Source organism: Melanostigma gelatinosum, assembly GCF_949748355.1.
Source record: "Melanostigma gelatinosum genome assembly, chromosome: 7".
NCBI lineage: Eukaryota > Metazoa > Chordata > Actinopteri > Perciformes > Zoarcidae > Melanostigma > Melanostigma gelatinosum.
In genome coordinates this window covers 9413681-9435599 of record NC_136640.1, presented here as the reverse complement: position 1 = coordinate 9435599, position 21919 = coordinate 9413681, and the positions used below count along the sequence as shown (strand labels likewise).

At 45.4% G+C, this 21919-nt stretch overlaps 1 protein-coding gene across 1 annotated transcript in view; it reads right to left on the bottom strand.

The window, feature by feature from the left end:
• The window catches only part of clpb (ClpB family mitochondrial disaggregase), a 29184-nt gene extending 9534 nt beyond the window's left edge, over positions 1–19650 (bottom strand). Inside the window, exons 1-7 of the mRNA XM_079271354.1 lie at positions 19010–19650; positions 18705–18756; positions 16271–16357; positions 10686–10789; positions 9157–9285; positions 3972–4069; positions 2778–2892 (exon numbers count right to left, since the gene is read on the bottom strand). Of these exons, the coding sequence (XP_079127480.1) occupies positions 2778–2892; positions 3972–4069; positions 9157–9285; positions 10686–10789; positions 16271–16357; positions 18705–18756; positions 19010–19472 (1048 nt within the window). The 5' untranslated portion in view covers positions 19473–19650. The remainder of the gene's footprint in view (positions 1–2777; positions 2893–3971; positions 4070–9156; positions 9286–10685; positions 10790–16270; positions 16358–18704; positions 18757–19009) is intronic.
• Positions 19651–21919: the final 2269 nt, after the last annotated feature.

Genomic DNA, 21919 nt, shown 5'->3' with positions numbered 1-21919 from the left:
ATGAGGGAGGCAGAGAGACGATGCGGTAGAGAGGGAGGAAGATAAGGAGAGGAAAGAGGAGGATGTAGAAGGAGATAAAGAGGGGAAAGAGAGAGGAGTGATGGAGATAAGGAGACAGAGAAACAAACGAGTGTGTCAGAGATGGACACAGAGATGAATAGTGACAAGAGGGGCTCCAAAGCTCCGTCTGCTTTATCTGCGGCTGTGTGAATGACGGCGTAACCTTCTGTTTGTGTTTTAGCTGATTGAGACCGACTTTGACAGAAGGGCACATTGACATTTCTCAGAGGACCCTGACGACAACAACAAGGAAAGGAAGGAGACACAAAACAAATGAAAGGAAAGCTTTCTCTCTCTCTCTCTCTCTCACACACACACACACACACACACACACACACACACACACACACACACACACACACACACACACACACACACACACACACACACACACACACACACACACACACACACACACACACACACACACAGAGCAGTGTGCATTGGGCAGGTCTGGTTGGCTCTAACATGATTATAGAGGGATGATTCTCCTCAATAACTCTTAGCCCTGAGAGCTAAACCTGGATCAATCTAACCTCCTTCCTGTGTGTGTGTGTGTGAGTGTGTGTGTGTTGGTACTTGGTGTGTGGTTGTGTATCTTGCTGCAGGCCAGCTGTTCGTCATGAGGAGTTCGGGTGGAAACAGCCGTTTTGGAGTCATGACAACACACCGAATGCAAAATATGAAAAAACAAAAAAACAAAGCTATTTTCTTCTCTAAAATTCTGCTCAGCAAAATACACAACTGTAGATATGAAGACTGTATAAATGTAGCTAGCTCACGTTGAATCATTAGTTTAGTAATCAACGGCGGGCAGATATAAATGTGATCATCAACATCGACGATTAATCGTTCCTGTAACTGATGTATCAAGAAAGAAAAAATGATTCTCTTTTTTTCTGATTTATGTCGTCAACTAAATATTTTATTTCTCCATTTTTTCATTGTAAGGAACATTTTTTCATGGCATTTTTGCTTTGAAGGAAATATAATGAGAAAGTAACAGTGCTGTCATACTTCCCTATATTTTCATTTGAAGAACTCCTGATTTGTAGTGAAATATTTGATTGCATGTGATGCTTCTGCGATTACATCATGTGGTCATGTGCAGCTCTCTCTTTATCGGTTCTCATTTGTTGTCTCCTTATCGCCAGTATATGCCTTCCGCTCTCTCCTGGTCCATCTCCTCATCTCCTCGTCTCTACTTCCCCTCTCGGACTCGTTCCTGCTCCGCTCGTCTTTGCACTAAACATGGACAGTAGATAACGTGTCTTTTTGAAAATATCTTTGCAGATGGATCCTCTGTCCCACATGTTCTCTTGCTCGCTTTCAGTGTGTGTGTGTGTGTGTGTGTGTGTGTGTGTGTGTGTGTGTGTGATATATTCACTGTAATACCTCTCAGAAATCAATAAGCTGTTTCTTTATCACTGTGGCGACGTCTTCTATGGCTTTCAGGACAATTTGCCTTGATAACAACAATCATTCATCACCTTGCCAAAGACCACAAGTCCCACGATTCCCACTTCCTTCACTGACTCCCAGCTAAACCCACGCTGACACGAAACGCTCGAGCGGCATCACCATTTGTACTTGGCGTCTTGGACATCTATAGTTTGTATTTGTAGTTATTGTATAGTTCTTTTTTTGGTCATGATGTCTGGAGGCAAAAATCCAAGTTGTTCTCCTGTTGGTTATAAACTCTGCAGTGGTTGCTCTCACCAAAACATTACAGATTATAATATCCGTTTGTGGCTTTTGGGAGCGAGTTGATTATTTTCACAAATCTGTCTTGAGATCATAAAAATAACACACAGCCTCTTCCTTCACTGCAGAACCCTTTCTGAACACACACACACACACACACATCTGCGGATCAATACATGGCCTCCATGGATGCCTGGTGTAATATCAGCTCTTTACTGTCTGCTGTGTTATTGTGCTCTAACTCATCCTCCATGCATTGCACTCGCTCTCTTTGTCTTTCTTTCAATGCTCCGAGCTTTCTGCTCCTCAGCCACTTCTCTGCCATCTCCTCCCATCAGCTCTCCCGTCTCTTTTTAGTCGCCCATTGCCTCCATTCGTTTCTCTCTTCCGGTCTCGATCACTTCACCTTCCGCCTGTCCGTCCCCGACGCCGTGTGTCGAGGTGGACGGCGCAAAATGAAGGAACGACGATGGAAAGATGCAGAAGGCCACAGAGTAGGAAGTAGGAAAGGAGAAGGAGAAAGAGTGGGTGTGATGAAGATCGAGGGGTAAAGAGAGAGCGAGAGATGGAGGGAGACATTGAGGAGAGAAAAGGGATGAGAGACAGAGAGGGGGGGGCCAAAAAAGGGGAGAGAAAAGAGAGGGGGGAGGAGGTCTGTAGTATGTCTCCTCTCTCTGTAATCGTGTTAACTGGCGGCTCCAAGCCTGGCCTCTTCAGCTGTCACACACACACACACACACACACACATATGCACACAGCACCTGTGTATGCCTGACAGACAGCTCATTCATCACAATTAACCAATTACAGCCTCCGCCGGTCTGTCTGAACCCGCCTACTGTGGGAGGGAGGGGAGGACTGCAAAAGAGAGGAAAAGGAGGAGAGTGCAAAACAGGAACATGCTGGAAAGAAAGAAAGAAAAGCAGCGTGGAGACAAGGCTGTGTGTGTATTCATGTCCATTGTGTATTAGCTGCATGTGTAATGCTTCCTGTGTGTGTGTGTGTGTGTTTACCTGAGGCCACAGTATTGATGGCCCCCTCCTGTCCGATGATGTGCTCCTTCAGCCTCCTCTCCAGGGGGAACCTCCGCCTCTCCTCCGCCTCCCGCCGAGCCTGCACCTCCTGGAACTAGATGGAGGTGAAGAACATGCAGGAAAGCAGGAGACAGCCAATGAATCAGAAAGAGAAGGGAAGCACATGAACAATCAAAGGGGGAGAAAAAGAAAAACAGCGAGGACATTGACGAGTTTACTCCTCTTTATCTTTCTCCCAACAAAAGGGTCGTGGTGTTTTTCAGTCTCTCTACTACTCCCAACCGCCTCCTCTTTAACACTCTCTACCTCTCTATCCGTCTTTGCCTTCATTTCTCCGACACACATTTACTCTTTTCTGCTGATTTGATCGCAACCCCCCCCCCCCCCTCTCTTTCTTTCCACGTTTTATTTTAAGTTTCTTTCTTGCAGCCGCCCCATGACTCATCCATCCTCTGCTCTTTGTCCTCTCAGACTCCAGGTTTTCACCCTGCAGTGGAGGCAGCCTGTTTATTCTCTCTCTCCATCTTGCTTAGCTCTGGCCTGCTGTCAAGCCGCTAGATAACCACGGGTAACTCAAGTTTTATTTAGGAAAACAGCTGATCCCACCTCCACTACTATGGACCTGTGAAACACCAAGAGCGGAGCAGTGAGGAGTCGCCGCGCTCATCATTCAGTTCAAACTCCGGCCTCAAGATCACCCTCAGTTCCCAATTTACACAAAGTCACAAAGAAGAACTGATTTATTTTAGTGTACAGAGAGCATTTGACTGCTCGAAGTTTGTGCGTCACATCTAGTCACATATAACAATATGAATACAAAGTCGATGTATAATCCAACTTTTCTTCAGCACGTTTTTAACCCCAGTTAACCTCGAGCAGCTTCCACCACTCCACCACTCAATAGCACCCGTCACTCAGTCAGCAGACTGACACGGACCTCCTGAGGAGAGTGTGTCTGTGTGCATGAAGGCGAGTCAATCACGCAGATGTCTACTGAGGGAATAGTGCCGAGTCATTCACACACACACAATCATTCACACACGCACAACGGCTACGCTATCAAAACATTTGTGCGCATGGAAACTAACGATGTACTAATCGCCTGCTCATCCTGCGCAGCTTGTACGGGAGAATTAAAATGAACAGCTCGATGCCTGTGTGAGTGCGTCATACCTTCCCCTCAAACTCCTGCAGTACTTTGCTCGCTTCTCCCTCTTTAGCATAGGCCCGGGCTGTGTGTCCCAAACCATTGGTCTGCAGGGGGTTGGCACCTGTATGCAAGCATGCAACACACACACACACACACACACACACAGGTCATACATTAGGAAAGAAATCATTGTAGCCACACAAAAAATGGTTTGAAACTTACAACAGGATGACAAAAATCGTCTCTTTTTTTTTAGAAAAATGTATCTTTTTAGCTGCAAGTGCTACGATAGCACGCACACACCACCTCAGCAGGAGGGTCAACACGTCGATGGATAGCATGAGGTTAGGGTGAGAGGTCACATGGGTTCAGGGGTCACCGAGACCGACTGCAGAGAAGCAGGAGCGCGATGCAATGACCCTGTAGGGGGTTTCATATCTGCAACGCGTGCCAATAACGCATGCTTTGTCCCCCTCTACACCCGCACACCAACACCCCGGATTATTATGCAATCCATACACTCTGCAGGTTGTTGCAGGTCGGGGGCCGTTGAGGCACACAAGCACACACACACACACACACACACACACACACACACTTCACACAGCTGGAGGGGTCAAACGGAGGGAAAACTTTGTTAAACAGATCTTTATGGTATAAATGAGGAAGAGCCATATTGTCACAGCACGTGTGAAGTGTCCTGGAGGATGGTTAGCGGTGGCTTCTGCCCTGACCTACGCCACACGTGCCTCTGCACGAACAAATGTTTCCATCGCACCAGCTACACCCAAGACACAGTCTAAATACAACAGAATCTATTGAATAGATAATGGCATAAAACACTAGACACACTTGTGTGAAGCTCAGGTAAACTGTAGATTCTCGACAGTTAACACAGGCCCACTTCCAGGCCATGGCTTCAAAAGCTCGGGACTTTTCTCGACGTTTTCTGTGCCCTTTGGAGCTCTTTTCTTTTATATTTTTCAGCCCAAATGTCAATTAAACATTTGGTCGTCTCCTCTCCCCGTGTGCTGCTGCGGCTCATTGTGTTTTGCTGCGTTGCTTTTCCTTTTTACGGACTTCCTGTAGTTGGTCCGAAAGTCCAAACCATCCCAAAAAATGTAACCGTGGTTCAATTTGATGTGGACAAAGATCTTTTCGTCGAACCAAAACACCAAACAACATGGCTGTGAAAGGGCCTTAAGACACAACTGACACATTGGAAAAACTGTGTAAATCCATTGAAATCTCTTTGTTCAGAGAATACAGGATGATTCAAATAAATCACTGACATATTGTGACAATACTCTTTGAAGATATATTCAATTTGGGTCTATTCAGAGTATATTAAGGTCACCACTGCATCCTTTCAGCTGATGAGGGAAGATATTTGTGCTAAACCTGAAAGTGATGCACAAAACCCCGTTAATGACCACTGTGGTGAAGGTTCAGGTTGTTAAATGCTGCATTGAGAACCAGATGACCCATCTGAAGTTTTTCCTGAGTGAGCTACAGACAGGAGGACTGTAACAGAGTGTGTAATCATTACAGGTGCTGGATGATCCTATTGCTCTGAGCACCGACCGCAGAGACTAATAATCACTGTGATGATTATCGATAAACCCCTAACTTTTGCGACCTGCTCACGAAGCTATCGATCCTGACAGCTATACAACACTACCCCCCCCCCCCCACACACAAAAACATGAGGGAGGAAAGCAATAAAGAACCCCCCCCCACACACACACACTGGACATAATAAATAGCATCATTTAGGGCTTTAATATCAGGCCAACCCTCTGGGCCATAGCACTTTATAACAGGATCAACACTAACACACACACCCAGCTGAACATTCACACACACACACACACACACGCACACACACACACTCTCCCGCATACACAGGATCCCTTCATTAGGAGTGCTTTAGTTATGCCTATTAGGAGTCCCCTCCTCTTTCCTATTTCCTCCTCCCTTTCTTTCACTGCAGCTGGTGGGAGAGAGCCCCTGCTGGTCTTTTTGTGTGTGTGTGTGTGTGTGTGTGTGTGTGTGTGTGTGTGTGTGTGTGTGTGTCCTTGTATCTGCATTGTGTGCGTCTGTGAGCATGTGTGTCTCTTCTGGCCTCCTACCACCTACAGAGCTGTCCATTACCGAGTGCCTGTGGCCACGGGCCTGATGTGGAGCCCGGGGAGGAGCTAGAGAGCCTCCGCAGGTATGGGTGAGGGACTGCGGGGCGAGGAGAGGCCCGAGGGTGGGCCAGGAGACTGTGATGGATGGAGATGCGAGTCTGGGGCTGGCTAAGGCCAAAAGAGCAAACCCGCGGCTGGTAGAGATACGTGGACGCACACAAACACAAGGGAAATAACAAAAGTATGGGACACACGCAACTCCGTACAGATCCACGCGCACTGGGCACATACATGAGGGGAAGATGACGCTCAATCAGAGGACGGACACACACACACACACACACACAAACTGAAATCCACACAGATGTCCTGAAGCTGTGGCAGTTTATATGTTTTTTCGTGATGTAAAAATAAGATTGATTGGAGGCGACAAAGAGGAATTGGATATTAAAGAAAAAAAAGACGGTACAAGTGACACAAGCTTTGTCAAGAATAATCAAACGCATAAGAAATGTGTATAAAAGTCTTTAACTATTCTCCCATTCACACAGAGTCACACGTGCACATGGACAGCAATGTGTTGGTGATTGAGAGTGTGTGACGTCGTGATTGTTATTGGCTGTGACGGTGGCGCCAAACCGGCAACGACCCAGTCGGGCGAGCAAAAAAAAAAAAACACAAAAAACAAACGCCCCGTCTTTAATCTGATTGACTTAAAACAAATGTCCCTGCTTTGTGAAATTTCTTACCTTTTTAATTCAAAAATGCGTCTGCAGAACATTTGATTGAGTTAGACGAAGTGATTTGTTTAAGCCTACAGAGTGCTTACTGACGCTGGGGTGAGACGGGAGAGACAGGCAGACGGAGCTTCGGATGCACCATCCATCATAAACATAAACAAGACATTAATACCAGCTTGTGCGTGTTTGTGCGTTGTGACGGCGGTTGGGGTGTTTGATCCAAAAAAATGGAAAAATGTTTTTTACAGATTAAAAACGTATCAGCCTAAAACGCAACAACTACAAGTGTGTGTGCAAACTTAAACATAACAAAAGGACAAAAAAAAAGAATGAATATATGAATATTTTACATCATGAAATAAAGAAAAGCACACAGATGCACTCACAAAGACATGTACGTACAAATACACACTCACAAAGACATGTAAGTACAAATACACACTCACAAAGACACGTACGTACAAATACACACTCACAAAGACATGTACGTACAAATACACACTCACAAAGACATGTACGTACAAATACACACTCACAAAGACATGTACGTACAAATACACGCTCACAAAGACATGTACGTACAAATACACACTCACAAAGACACGTACGTACAAATACACACTCACAAAGACACGTACGTACAAATACACACTCACAAAGACACGTACGTACAAATACACACTCACAAAGACATGTACGTACAAATACACACTCACAAAGACACGTACGTACAAATACACACTCACAAAGACATGTACGTACAAATACACACTCACAAAGACATGTACGTACAAATACACACTCACAAAGACACGTACGTACAAATACACACTCACAAAGACATGTACGTACAAATACACACTCACAAAGACATGTACGTACAAATACACACTCACAAAGACACGTACGTACAAATACACACTCACAAAGACATGTACGTACAAATACACACTCACAAAGACATGTACGTACAAATACACACTCACAAAGACATGTACGTACAAATACACACTCACAAAGACACGTACGTACAAATACACACTCACAAAGACACGTACGTACAAATACACACTCACAAAGACATGTACGTACAAATACACACTCACAAAGACACGTACGTACAAATACACACTCACAAAGACACGTACGTACAAATACACACTCACAAAGACATGTACGTACAAATACACACTCACAAAGACACGTAAGTACAAATACACACTCACAAAGACATGTACGTACAAATACACGCTCACAAAGACACGTACGTACAAATACACACTCACAAAGACACGTACGTACAAATACACACTCACAAAGACATGTACGTACAAATACACGCTCACAAAGACACACACATCCTGTGATTGTGGAGTTACCCCAAGGGCACGTTCTGTGTGCAGGTCACAGTTCAACTAGGACTAGCTTGTTTAAGAGCTGCTCGCCTGGAAACTGAGGGGGGTATTCTGCCCCGAGGGTCTGTGAGTGTGTGTGTGTGTGTGTGTGTGTGTGTGAGCTGAGTCAACGACAGGTGCGAGTGTAATGGGGGTGAATGGAGAGGGGGTATGAACGAGTGATCAATTTCAAATGAGCTTTGTAATACTGTTTATATTACTCGGGGGTGGAAGCGATAAGATGATGATACATGGAAAGCTTTTCAAAGCTGAAGGCAGAACGAGAAGCATTTAGTTTGGATGGCAAAGATGAAGGTAAGGAGCCTGGCACGGGTCCTTATGGTCCCTCAAATATATAAATCACACCCTAGAATTAGTCATTTTGGGGCATTTATTAAGAATTCAGAAACAATGTCAGACCTTATGAAAGCCAAGTGGCTGTTCTGTCAGAGGAGTGGCAAAAAAAGAAGAAGAAATGTTTTACCAGACAAAATTGAGGATGAAATGGGCGGGGCTTGAATTTTACTTCTATGTGTAAAAGTAAAAATTTGAAAGATGCAATTGGGTTCTTGACTAAAAAGAAAACCTGCTCTTCCTCGGCCGATGAGGCCAAACTTTGCACCAAATATCACTGAAACTTGGAAACATAACCTTAAACAAGCTAAGTCACTGCCAATGAAATACAGATTGAGCACGATCCAACCTAACGACAGATAAAAGATATTGCGTGATACCACTGGGACATTTCCCTTCCGGTGAACAGTATAATTGAGTTCTGTCAGTTTGTTTTAATTGAGACTGACAGAGTGATGGCAGATATTTGGTCCACGTTAAGAGATTCAACTCATGCCGTCATGATGTAGAACTGTGTCGATATCTAGACCCTCGGAGGTCCCTTGTGGACTCTAAAGTGGGGTTGGGGATGGTTGGGCTGTAACGTACCGGCCTCCAGCAGCATGCGGACAGTGTTCGGGTCGTCAGCCAGCGTGGCGTAGTGGAGCGCCGTGCAACCTTGGAAGCCGGCCCTGCTGCTGAGCCTGCTGCTAAATTCATCCTCTCTGGACACGAGAACTGTAGAGAGACAAGAGAGATTAGAGGGAAAGGAGCATGCATTGGTTTCACAGAAAGAAAAGAAAAAGCCGCTGCTGGGTTACTACATTTCAGATTCGAGGATGTTCTTTTGACGAGAAAAAGAGAGAAAGGAGAGAAAGATGGAAACAGGATCGGCACAACTCAAGAGTATGATGAATCAACGAACATCTTTGACTGGAATCGTTTGAGTCTTTAAATCCGGAATAACTTTCTTTAATCTATTTACAGTCAATGGTAAGGCCCCGGAAATTGTGACAATGATAACACTGCGGACTACAAAATTGTCTTTCCTGTTTCCAGCTTTGGGAGAGTTGTTCATTTTCACAGATTTAAGCTCAACTGTCCGACGTGATCGGAATAATGGGAGTTGTGTTTTCGGGCCTCCTTTGCTGTGCTCCTTACTAATAACAGCGATAGTCTATCATTCTCTCCTTACGTCTCTTTTTCATAAGAGCACTCATCTCGTGCCACTCCTCTATCATCCATTTTTATTTTTTCCGCCTCCTTGGTATCCATCAATTATTTTCATCACTTGCACCCTCTTCCTCCCTCCCCACTCCCTCTATCCCAATAACTTTGTCTCATCCATTTCCTGACTTCCTCGCCTCTCCCTCCCTCATCATCCCACCCATTTCCTCCAACCCCTCCCTCCCTCCCAACATCCACATCTTCTTCCTTCTCCTCCATCTTTAACCTCCCCCTCACTCCATCCGCCGCTGCTCTCTACCTTCTTTCCTTCCGCTCGCTTTCTTTCACTGCCTTCCTCCCGTCATTTTCTCCTTCCTTCATCAGTCTTACCCTTCCTCCATCCATCCCACTCTTTTTCTCCATCTCTACGACCATCTTTCTCTGCAGTGTGTCTCTGTGTGTGTGTGTGTGTGTGTGTGAGAGAGAGAGAGAGAGAGACACAGGGCGGGATAATCATAGCTAACCCAATAAAGCGTCGCACAGGCCCCCCTAGCCCATCCATCAGCGTGCGTCTGGGAAACGCTTCCCCACGCTACACCGGCCCCACGTGGACCCAAACCTGACAGCCATATAAATGTCTGCAATATACATATCCCATATAAATATGTCTGCAGAAACCCAACACAGACTAGGGGGGTATAGTGTGTGTGTGTGTGTGTCTTGTCTGCGCAGCTCGGTAGAAAAACAAATAAAACACACACTACTTGTCACAGAACATAGAAAACAAATAACACGGAAGAAATGAAACATGTACATATATGCAAATCTTTATGCAAATGATAATGTCTCATAATATCTGGTTCAACACTCAGGATTCATATGTGTAATATAGCAACCACACGCGCACAAACATGCGCGTGACGGATGCACACGCGGTCACACGGCGTTGTTCTGCTCTCTCTCTCTTTTACCTTCCAGTGAGTGGATGCCTTTCTCTCGCGAGGTGTCGTAAACGTTGTTGAAGTGATCACCGGCGTTTGGGTCGGCACCGGCCTCCAGCAGAACCTTCACCACACTGGGGAACAACAAAAGACACACGTTTAAATAAATACGTTTAAATAAATGCCCGTGTGCACACAGACCAAAGCAGTAATAATTATTTTACAGCCAGCACTGCTTGAATATATAATCAAGTCTACGGATAAAATCTTCTATCACAATATATGTATTTATATTGTTATATCAACATATATCTTGATCTAGAAAATGTTCTGGGAGGTCAATTAAAAACGGTTTTTAGATGAAGTATCTTCAGGTCTCCAGGTTTTTGGTGAATCCAGTGAATTAAAAACAAATAAAAGTTCTTCATCCCATTTATGCAAAAAAAAAAAAAGTAATAAATCTGATATTGTCATCAAGCAGCTTTGTGCCCACAATGGCCGAATACAACCAGAGATATTAAAGGGATAGCTACCTCGGTACATTGCTCAATCCTAATCAGGCCCTACTGTCTCCTAACAACACGCGTCACAGTACCGAAATATGTACGTCAGGTTACAGGAAGTAGGATGCAGACTGGATTAAAGACTTCCTTCACGTCATCAAACACAACCGTGACCCTTCAACAAAGTTTCTCCCGTCTTCACAGCTTGAAAAACAATAAACACACCAGATGCAGATGTGAACATCTAACTACTCCGTTGCCCACGGCTTCTTCCACCTGATTCACTTCCACTTCTAGTCCGCCCCGTTACGGTGGATACACTCCAATGGCCGCTTCACGCGGCAGTCTGCTTTGTAACATGTACATATGTGTACATTGAAGGGGGTGAAGGGTCGGGCCTGTTTCCGGCCCCGTTGGTGTGGGGGTGATGTGGTGTCTGTGTGTTTGGAGCGTACCACCCCTTCATTGGAGCGTACCACCCCTTCATTGGAGCGTACCGCCTTATAGAACAAACACGAGAACCTCGGCAACACCACTCACTGTGACCCGGCGGACATTCCAGGTACCGTCTCTCCGTCGACGGGACGCGCTCGCTTTACATTGACCACCGTGAGCGCGTTGCAGCGGCTTTGACATTGAGACACAGACATGAAGGCTATAGTCGACGACAGTCTCTGCTCCACTGAGAGAGAAGGGGGGGGGGGGGGGGGGGGGGGGGCGATGGCCGAAACGTGAACCCTGCCAGTATACGCTGCCGGCTGCCATTAAACCTGTGACTGTGTAATGCAGCCTGGGAGGGAGTGATGGATCATCTCCGGCTAAATGGTTATGGCAGGAGGGCCTGAGAGGGTTTAAATGGAGCTAAATGATTATTCAGAGGATGAGGTGGACTTGTGTTTTTTTTTTTTTTTTAGAGCTCACCACTCTTGACCACGTAACAGGCGACAGCTTCCCTTTAGGAGCACGGCGTCCATCTAAAGGTGACGCGTGAAAAGTCACAGCAACAAACAGTAACATACTGGTTTCAAAAGATATTTAAACAGGACAAACATTTATTGAAAACATTAAACATTTGAAAACAGACGGAGGCAGTCAAATATTTGAAGCATGTGTCCATAAATGTAACGTTTGATTTTTAACTAAAGATGAATCTGTGAATTTTTTTCCCCGGGAATAACTTATAAATATTTATCAGAAAATAGTGAAAAATGCCTGTTGTAATATCCCAGAGCCTGAGGTGTTGTATGCAAATCGCTTGTTTCATCCGCCCAACAGCGTAAACCCAAAGATACTTAATCTACCATTAAATACGACAAAGAAAAGCATCACATCTTCACATTTGGGGAAACTGGAACCAGCAAAAGTCTGAGATTTTGTGCTTTAAAATTGTCAACATACAATCAAACTAGTCAGTGACTAATTCATCATTTCAGCTCTGAATGAATCTGTTTGGGGTACGAGTACAGTCTCAAAAACAAATCACAGTCCAGAGAGTCCAGTACATCAGAATAACAGAATTTCCCCTCATCACCACGGACATAAGTCAAACGTTGGTAGTTTGTGTTCCTGTGGGAGAGCGAGGCTGAGAACGGCCCGGCCAGGTCTTTGTGTCTGACCTCGCAGAGGGGGTATAAAGGACTATCGGGGGGTCCCCCTTTGTTACTGTATCACTGTGGCTGGGGGGGGCCGTGACCCAGAGGGCTCTCCTCTCACCCTTGCAAGCACTTCTACAAACACGTCGACGCATCCTCCGAGACACACACACACACACACACACAACTTCCAGCTATACGGCTGGTCACACGAGGCTGGGCAGGACTGTGTGAAGAAATGAGACGGCCTGAAAAGGGTTAATGGCATCGGAAAGGTAAACACGGAGGGAGAAAGAGGGGAATACTGCAGAGGGGAGGAGGAGGAGGAGGAGCGGGTGAAAGGAGGGAAGTGCCGCTAAAAAAAAAGATGAAAGAGGCAGATTTAATTACACAGGGTAGTGCTAAAACTAATGAGCTTTTGAAAACGCTTGATAGTTTTACTAATCAACTGATGATCGAGTGGCTAACTTTATTTGGGACATTTCGGAGGAGAGTCGCAGCACTAATTTGAGGCCGAACTGAAGGCACGCCGAGGTTAATTAGGTTAAACTCACATCGTAGAGGAGCGGGCCAAAGTTAGGGCTTCAGACCTCCTAACACAATCTTAGAACTACCGAAACAATGCTAATCTGTAAATTACAACATCGTTTTACTTCCACAGCTAAACGGAGACTAAACGTGCGTCGTGAGTTCGCCGTCGTGAGTTCGCCCAGCAGGGAACACCAGGTGACTGGTGTTCCTCTCCCATCCTGCCCCGGAGGGGAAGACAGGATATGGACACTTCCGTCTGTCCCGTGCGATAATAGACACCCGAGCCGAACTGACCATCCATGTCTCTGACCACCTGGTCCAGACGCTGGACCTCACTTGACCCCCTCTCACCTGGTGCACACCTGGGGTCAGATAGATGCCAGGACGAGAGCTTAATGACCTGATTGGTCACAATGTTAGATTATTGAGTGTTTTCTTTATCATTTCTTCCAAAGGAGCCCTCCTCTGTTCATCTACCTGAGGCTTCTTCCATTCCTTCCCCGTTTAAGGTTTTTATGGTTTCTCCTGATCAGAGTCGAGGGTCTGAGGACATTTGTGATATTTGTGACGATATAAATAGAACTGCCATGTTTTCCTGTGGAGCCATTGAGCGAAAGGCATCATGCAGGTTATTTGCTGAGTGTGTTTCTCCCCATTCCTACTGAAGAAAGTCATAATAAACTGTACACACACAGGTGCCCATCATGGTGGTCATCAGGGGGATGAAGTGCATTTCTTTGTCTACAGCTCAAAGTGTCAAATGTAGCCAACAGAACAATAACAGAATAAGATACTGTAATCATTTGAAAATTATTTTAAAATAAATGTAAAGACCGATGCTCCTTTGAAGCATTTAAGAATGCTAATTATTAAAGTCAGCATATTTAAACACTGTCACTATTTCAAGTCCAACTTGCAACAGCTATTACTCTCAAGGGAATTATTCCATTGTTGCTGTTTAGCTTTAATATCAATAAAGGTAGTGATCATGTATTACCTGCAGTTTTGTCATGAGAATGACTACTTTGTAGAAAACTTAAGCAGAGTACAGTACGCTTGTTGAAAATCATTGCATGAAAACTATATTACTTCACCGGGAGCTTCTCTCTGATTTCCACCACTATTCAATCCAGCTAATCCCGATCCCAAACCCATAATCCCACTCCACATCACAACTATTCTCTTCTTTCCCCGATGAGCCACTCATCCTCTCGTTCCATCATCCCCTCTGCTCCCCCCCCCCCCGCCCCCTTCCACCGCGGAGTCACTCGGCCGACAGGTCGGAACGGTCAACAGGCGTTTCACTCGGCTGAGCGCTCATTGTGCACGTGAATGCGCCGAGGGAGGGACAGAGGGAGAGAAAGAGAGATGGAGATGGGCATTGTGTGTTAAAGAGTGCAAATAGTGGGCCAGGCCCTGCGCCTCCCTGATTTAGCCCCACATCAAAGCTAAGCAAACACCCCCCCCACCCCCCCCCTGATGTCTCACCCTTTAATTCTTACACACAGCCCTCTACTCCACCTCTGATTCTCTCACACAGACGCACCTCGACATCTTGAAACACCGGAGAGGCTGCTTGGTGGACGCTACGGCCTACAAACTCCAACCACAGTTATCACTTCTGGTGCAGACGGATATAACTACAGTGTGATGGGGGGGGGGGGAGTTATTTAACAATAACATCCTCGCTGACACTCTTAGCTACAGGCTAGACCTTGTCCGTGAGTAATGTTCCCTGTGTTTTCACTTAACGGCGGCAAATAAAGTTGTGTGTGACTGAGTAATAGGCAGTTGGCCTGTAAGATATTTGGTATAAACTCCCCTTGTCCGTGCGTTCACACATGCATCCTCACTAGTGTGTGTGTGTGTGTGTGTGTGTGTGTGTGTGTGTGTGTGTGTGTGAGAGAGAGAGGTACGTGTGACTGATGTGTGTGAACCGATGTTCTGTCTTCCCTGCAGCAGCAGTGACGGCTCACTGGGGGGTTGGAAGACGGGATTAAACACAGAGGAGTGTCACTGCCTCGCTGAGTTATAGCACTCATAACACACACACACACACACACACACACACGGCAGTGCAGTGACACACACACACACACAGAATGTAGACTCACAACCAAATTTGTATCCAAAACACATTACATACATCAATATGTTACACGCCAACGATCACTCAGCACACGTCACGTAAACAGAAAGACGTTCTGGAGCCCAAACGTCTCCACGAAGTGACATAATCAAAGCATATGATCACATGTGTCTCTGAGAACGAGTTACGCACCAGACAGCCAGTAGAAAGGATTGAAACAATCAATTATTCTCATTAACAATTAATATTAAAATCATTCTTACAATTGATTGATTGTCGTCTATAAAACGGCATTCACGATGTTCATCAACATGTCCGGGTGTTTATTGTGAGGTCTGCAAAGTGTCGCAATCCCACTCGCAGTTCTGAATCTAAAAAGGAGCAGATGTTTCCATTTCAGCCGCATTATGAATTCAAACTCTCTTACCAAGGTGAGGAGGCAGCAACTGTAACCCTGAGACTTTAAAGTAAGCTCCTTTTAAGCTATTTTCATATTCAAATTCCACATAATGCTTCTCACGGGCACATGAGGCCCTTAAACAAAAAACGAAGTGACCGCACAGTCTTGAAAAGAAAAAGAAAAGAGCCCTGTAAATTGGATTTGGCCCGGCCTTAACCTCGGCCCCTCTCTGTGCCGTGTGTGCTCTGGGGGCCAGGAGGCTAATTTAATTTGTTGGACAGAGAGATGGGGGGGGGGGGGGGGCGAGACGGACCGTCTGTCAGTCTGAGTCGCACTTTGCGCTTCTGAAGAACTACTGTAACAACCGGAGCGAGGGACACGGAGGACATATGCTCACTGAATGACACCAGAACTCTACGTTACCGTTTCACATGTTCACTCCTCAGACCTGGAAAAACACATGAGTGGGCTCAGTGGGTTTAGTCGGAGGAAACACAGACCTGTGCTGTCGGTTCATGGTCGCCACCATGAGAGCGGTCCAACCCAGGCGGTGGCGGTGGTTCGGGTCGACCCCCTCTTTCACCAGCCTGACGGGGGAGAAACACACAAAAAGTGGCTCTTAATCAACATCACCGTTAACGTCGACATATTGCAGAGTACTACGAGAAGTGTCCATATCGTAGAGTGTTTTGTTAGTGCGGTATCTAATACAGAATGAGGCTAGAATAGAGATTTAATACCTTAAAAAGGGAACGAACACACATGGAGAGACATGGCGGTCCAGCTGCTTGTGTGACTCATGTCTCACAGACCGGCCTTGTTAGACACACCAGCATGAAACCGGCCAGAGATATCTTTGTCTTTTTCTGGAGCCACACACTTGCTCCTTGACCAGTTAATGTGTGTGTGTGTGTGTGTGTGTGTAAGCCAGGTGCGTGTTGAGTTTTCTGCCCGAGGCTATGACATCAGGTACTGGAGTGGCACAGTCCTCGTAAGCCTGTGTGTGTGTGTGTGTGTGTGTGTGTGTGTGTGTGTGTGTGTGTGTGTGTGTGTAAGTGATCTGTCTGTCGTCTCGTGGGCCGTACAGACAGTGTGTGTGTGTGTTTACAGTCAACACGGTGGCCTCTGTCTGGTCTGCACTCAGCTCCGATGCTCTCTGGCTCTGTTTTCACTGCCTGGTCCAGAAGCTCACCACTACAGCTGCGGCCGAGCTTTTTCGGGGGAATGGAAGCGGCTCTTTAGCACCTTTTATTTTACCAGATGGTGAAGTTAAAGAAGGGACATCGTGTGGGGTTGTATTTCACACGTAAATAGCGAGAATTAGATGTAAAAGCATTGTAGATGTCAAGTAAATCAAACGACTATCTCATTTCTAGAAAACAGAGGGGACACTATGCTTAGAGTGACATTTCAGCCATATTTTTGGGTACATTTTCTGTATATTTTGAGTGTCTTGACGTGTGAATCCGGCAAAACCTGCCCTTTAATTAAACTTGGATATTGTCCAGCCAATGTTTCCTTCCAATGTGGCAGAGAAACACAACAGAGCATCAAGAATATCTGTGAAATCAGACCTTAAGAATGGGTTTACCAAGCTAAAATAAATCTATTAACGTGTCAAAATACCATCTCAAGATGATACAATGATTCACCACAGTCAAAGCACAACATGCCTTCATGAAAGTCCGTGTGAAAGTGAGACGTCTGTCCTCTCCACTGCCTCTCAGCAGACACACCCGGACACTCTGACACCTCTACACACTGAACCGAAGCACTTAACACATCTGCGACCCGCCGACTGTCTCGCTGCACTCTCACCTACACCATCTGCCACGCGGTGCACAGGTAACCCAAGCCGGCAAATGGAGACACACATGGATAAACACATGTACGCTGAGCTCACGGACACACTGTACACACACTCACTGATTTAACGCACATTTACATGTTTTTTGCCCAGAGGTGAGCAACACGGCTGACAAGGAAATCCCACCATCAACCAATATGATGCACAATGCGTTTTTATCTCTTATTGCATCACAAGCAGACCTTCCGCACCATCTTTTAGGGCCATGGCCCGTGACTACAGTGTGTTCACTTCTGTCTGTTTTCACAGTAACTCAAGATTTGTAATGCAATATTCTCAGCTGAACAGATGGGACCGGGAAGTACTTTAAGACCCGTTGTGCTCCTTTTTTGGTTCGCTCTGGTTGATTGTCTCTGAGTATGCAAGGGGGGGGGGGGGGGGGGTTCTATAAGACTCAGAGGAAAGAAGAAAGAAAGAAATAAAGGTAATGCAAAGTGAGAGAATAGTGAGGAAAACAGGCACACTGTTGGAATGGAGCTCTGAGAGGCCGAGTTTATACTCCTGCAAACACACAGATGGTTCTCTACCTCCACCTGGTGGTCATTAGTGGGACTACAGCTACAGGTGATATAACTGTGTTTTCGTGACTGCAAATGGTCATAGCTGCTGGACAAAACAGATGATCTGTGATTTATACAAGAGTATGAGATCTGAACGACACTAAAGAACAGAAGATTAAGGATAATTTACATCCAAAAATCATCAGTAATGTAGATATAATGGCCAAATAAGTCATTCAGTTGAGCACAGAGCATCCCAATTTACAGGATCAGTTCAAAACCGTATTTTCCTCACACAGTCCACTGCCAACATGACAAATTGACATAAAAATATCTATGTCATGATACTCTTGGTAGCCTCCTTGAATCATGTGCTTCACAATGAAGAAAGCCAATGATGCTTCTACATGCTACGGTGCTAGCATGTGCATGTGCAAAGGGTTGAAGTGTAGATCTGTGAAATATGTATTTGAAACATACATTTTTTAACATACACACACACACACACACACACAACACTGTGATCTAAGAGTCAGTGAAATGTGTGTGTGTGTGTGGGGGGGGTACCTGGCCACATCTTGAGAGTTATTGGTCCTCGCTGCCTCCAGAAGAGCATCACCTTGTTATTTGCAAAAGCAGAAACAGAAAACATGAAACAAGAAGAATACAGAGAGCTTGAGTAGACATAATTAAGAATGTGCCAGTACTGTTGTTCAAATCCAATTCCCCAAATGTTTTCTTAAACTCAATTGACCACTGTGACACCTGTGGGAATTTTGTGCAAAAATGCTGGCCCTATATAATGTTATCAATTTACAATATTTTCTATCCTAAGTCAGACGACACAATGACTGACAGTGGATAAAGCCTACCTTTGTTATCAGAATCTTTCTTCAGGCAGAAGGCCACTGCAGCGGCAGACAGCACCCCGACAGAGGCCGCTCCTGCCCGGCCGGCTCCTCCACCTGTCCCCCGGCCCTCACCACCACCACCACCGCTCTGCCCGCTCTCCTCCCAGTACTGGTTGTTGTTGCGCCCTCTGCTGGCCAGCGCCGCCCACGAGCCGCGCCGGTTCTGCAGGCTGGACAGCCATCTAGGGGCGAGATGGTGGTACTGCACCAACGGGTTCACACTGGCACCGGGGGTCTCTTCGGCTAAAATCCCCCGTCTGGAGACTCGCGAGGTGGACACGATCGGGTTGCGGTTGATCTCTGCCGGTGTCTCGCGGAAGCCCTGGCACGTGGCGCCGCTTGCGCTGGTCTGGAGCACGCGGCGGCACGGTGACAGGCTGCGCGACCTTTGCGCGATCAGCCTGATGGGAACAGATGATAACATGGCGATGAACTCACCACAAAAACTAAGCGTGGGGTGAATCCCTCAGTCCGGCGGTTATTCCAGAGAGAAGCGGAAAACCCCCACAGACCGGGGTTTATTACGATGTAACAGCTGTCCTATAACCTCGATCTACAGGCAGCTACTTACAACCATAGAGACGAAAACAACCGCTTTCACCTCATCGTTGCATAGATGTCACCAGAACGCGCGGTGCAGTCTGGGAAATGTTGTTTGTGTGTTTCTCGTTTACGGCAAGATGTGTATCTGTCACGTACTTCCGTGTTCGCTTAAATCAAGTTAAACTGCAGTGAGGAACGGTTATTTCGTAAACGTCTTTGTCTTGATTTACAGGATATCTGTCCTGCATTTGAGTCATCGGTCAAATGTAAAACAGCTGTTGATTATTACGCTGTTTGGCTGCTCCACAGTTGGCCCTTAGCTTCACATCACAGGTTGGTTTATTCACTGTATCACTGATTTCTGGCCCTTTCGTATACATATTTACCTGAAAGGACCTGAGAATAACAGCACAGACGGTGACATACATTTGATGACACAAGCAGTTTTGTGTCAGCGTACTTGTCCTTTTGATAGTTCACCACGGCCACCAGATGGCATCAAAGCACAGGGCTGATGGAGGCCGAAGTACACATGCTGTTGCCGGCAAATGTCATCACCTCAGTTTAGGACATTATGGAGAATAGCTGGATAAATCGGTTATTGTCATTCAATTAAAATAATGCCAACACAATTGTAGACCAAGAGGAGAGAGTAGTATTTTAAAGGTAAACACAGCCTTCAAAGTTGTGAGTGTGGACATTGCAACACTATGCTGTAAATCACATCACATGCTACTTTACTGAGGTTCATTTTCTCAATGTTTCTCAACACGTTGGTGAAATGTTATGTCAATCCTGTTACAAATCATGTGCTTTCATTTCAATACAAAACCATCAAATCATTCTTCAATTCATTCTTCTTTTCTTATCTCTCGTGTGACTCAGTCCTTTTATCTCGTTTGAGTGGGCCTGTCTGTCTCACAATCCCTCTCCCCAAGCATTCAAGGATGGCTGGAGAGCATAAGATACACTGTATGATATGTTGTTGATATACCTTCCTCACCAAAGTACACACACTTAGCTGGGGATGTGAGGTTTTCTTTGTACGTGATCTGCATTGTTGTGACTGCAAAAGATAGAACAGGGGATAACTGTGGGGAGGTCATTGTGGAAAACCTGATGGACTGGAAATTATTCAAATTGTTCTAGTATGAGGAAACACACACACACACACACACACACACACACACACACACACACACACACACACACACACACACCTGACTACAAAAGCAGCATTGTTTATAGAATTGCTTGTCTTTAAAATCACAGTGAAAGTGCATTTTGAGAGCATGTTCCTTAGGTTTTTGTGAATGTTATTCTAGAACTGTGATGCTGCAGCAGACATCAATGAAGAAAGGTATCATTCGACCTTTTAAAGCAATGGCACATCAGGAAATCAAAGCAATACCATTTAATTTAGTTGCAGGAATGCCAAAATCAGACGGTACTACTGGGTGGTGTTTTCATCTACCCGACACCTACTTCGATGAGGTTACCTCTAATGATGCAGTGTATTCTGGGAAAAAAGTGAATGCCACTTTCGTGTGACTACAATACAAGTAAAACCAATCTGACACATACAAGCGTAGGTTGTAATTTATTAGATGGGTATGTTGAGTGCCGGCAATAAGCTTTCTGTGGCTCACCAGACATGAATCATTTAGGACATCATGCTTTGCCATCATAAATCCACTAGCACGTTTACCAGCACTCCCTAAATCTAAATATCAATGTGGGATGTCTGCTGGTCAGCAATGGCCCCTCCAGTTTGGGAACCACTGTTTCAGACATACTAAATAGTTTGCATGTTTAATGTTTTGATAAATATAGAATGCCCTATTCATGAGAAAAGTCCCCTCTCACTTGTCCTCTCTCATTGGGTCAGAGGTCACGGTCAGCAATGGAAAACTTGGTGCTATTACAGGGTTTTATTCATAATGTTTATTCAAAAGACAGTTTCAGTTACAAAAAAAGTTATTTTACATAGCGTGCAAAGAAAGAGAGTAAATGGGATCACAGGGGTGTACAGTAGGCTACCACAACAAAATGAAACATTTCGGCACATAAAAAAACGTGCACGGCCTATCCTTGTTTTCTATCACAAATGTGTGGTTCCAAGAAAATGTAAGGTGTTCCACTTCAGGTTATTTGAGCCTCAAGATGTCGTGAGAACACCCACAGATCAAATTGAAGTGAAGGTGGCCGATAATGGGCTTACACACTCCAAGATGAAAGGAGGGAGAGCGATGGGACAGAAAATGAGTTTGTGGAAAAAAGACGGAAACAAAAAAAGGCAAGCAGAGTGAGGAAATAACACAGTGACAC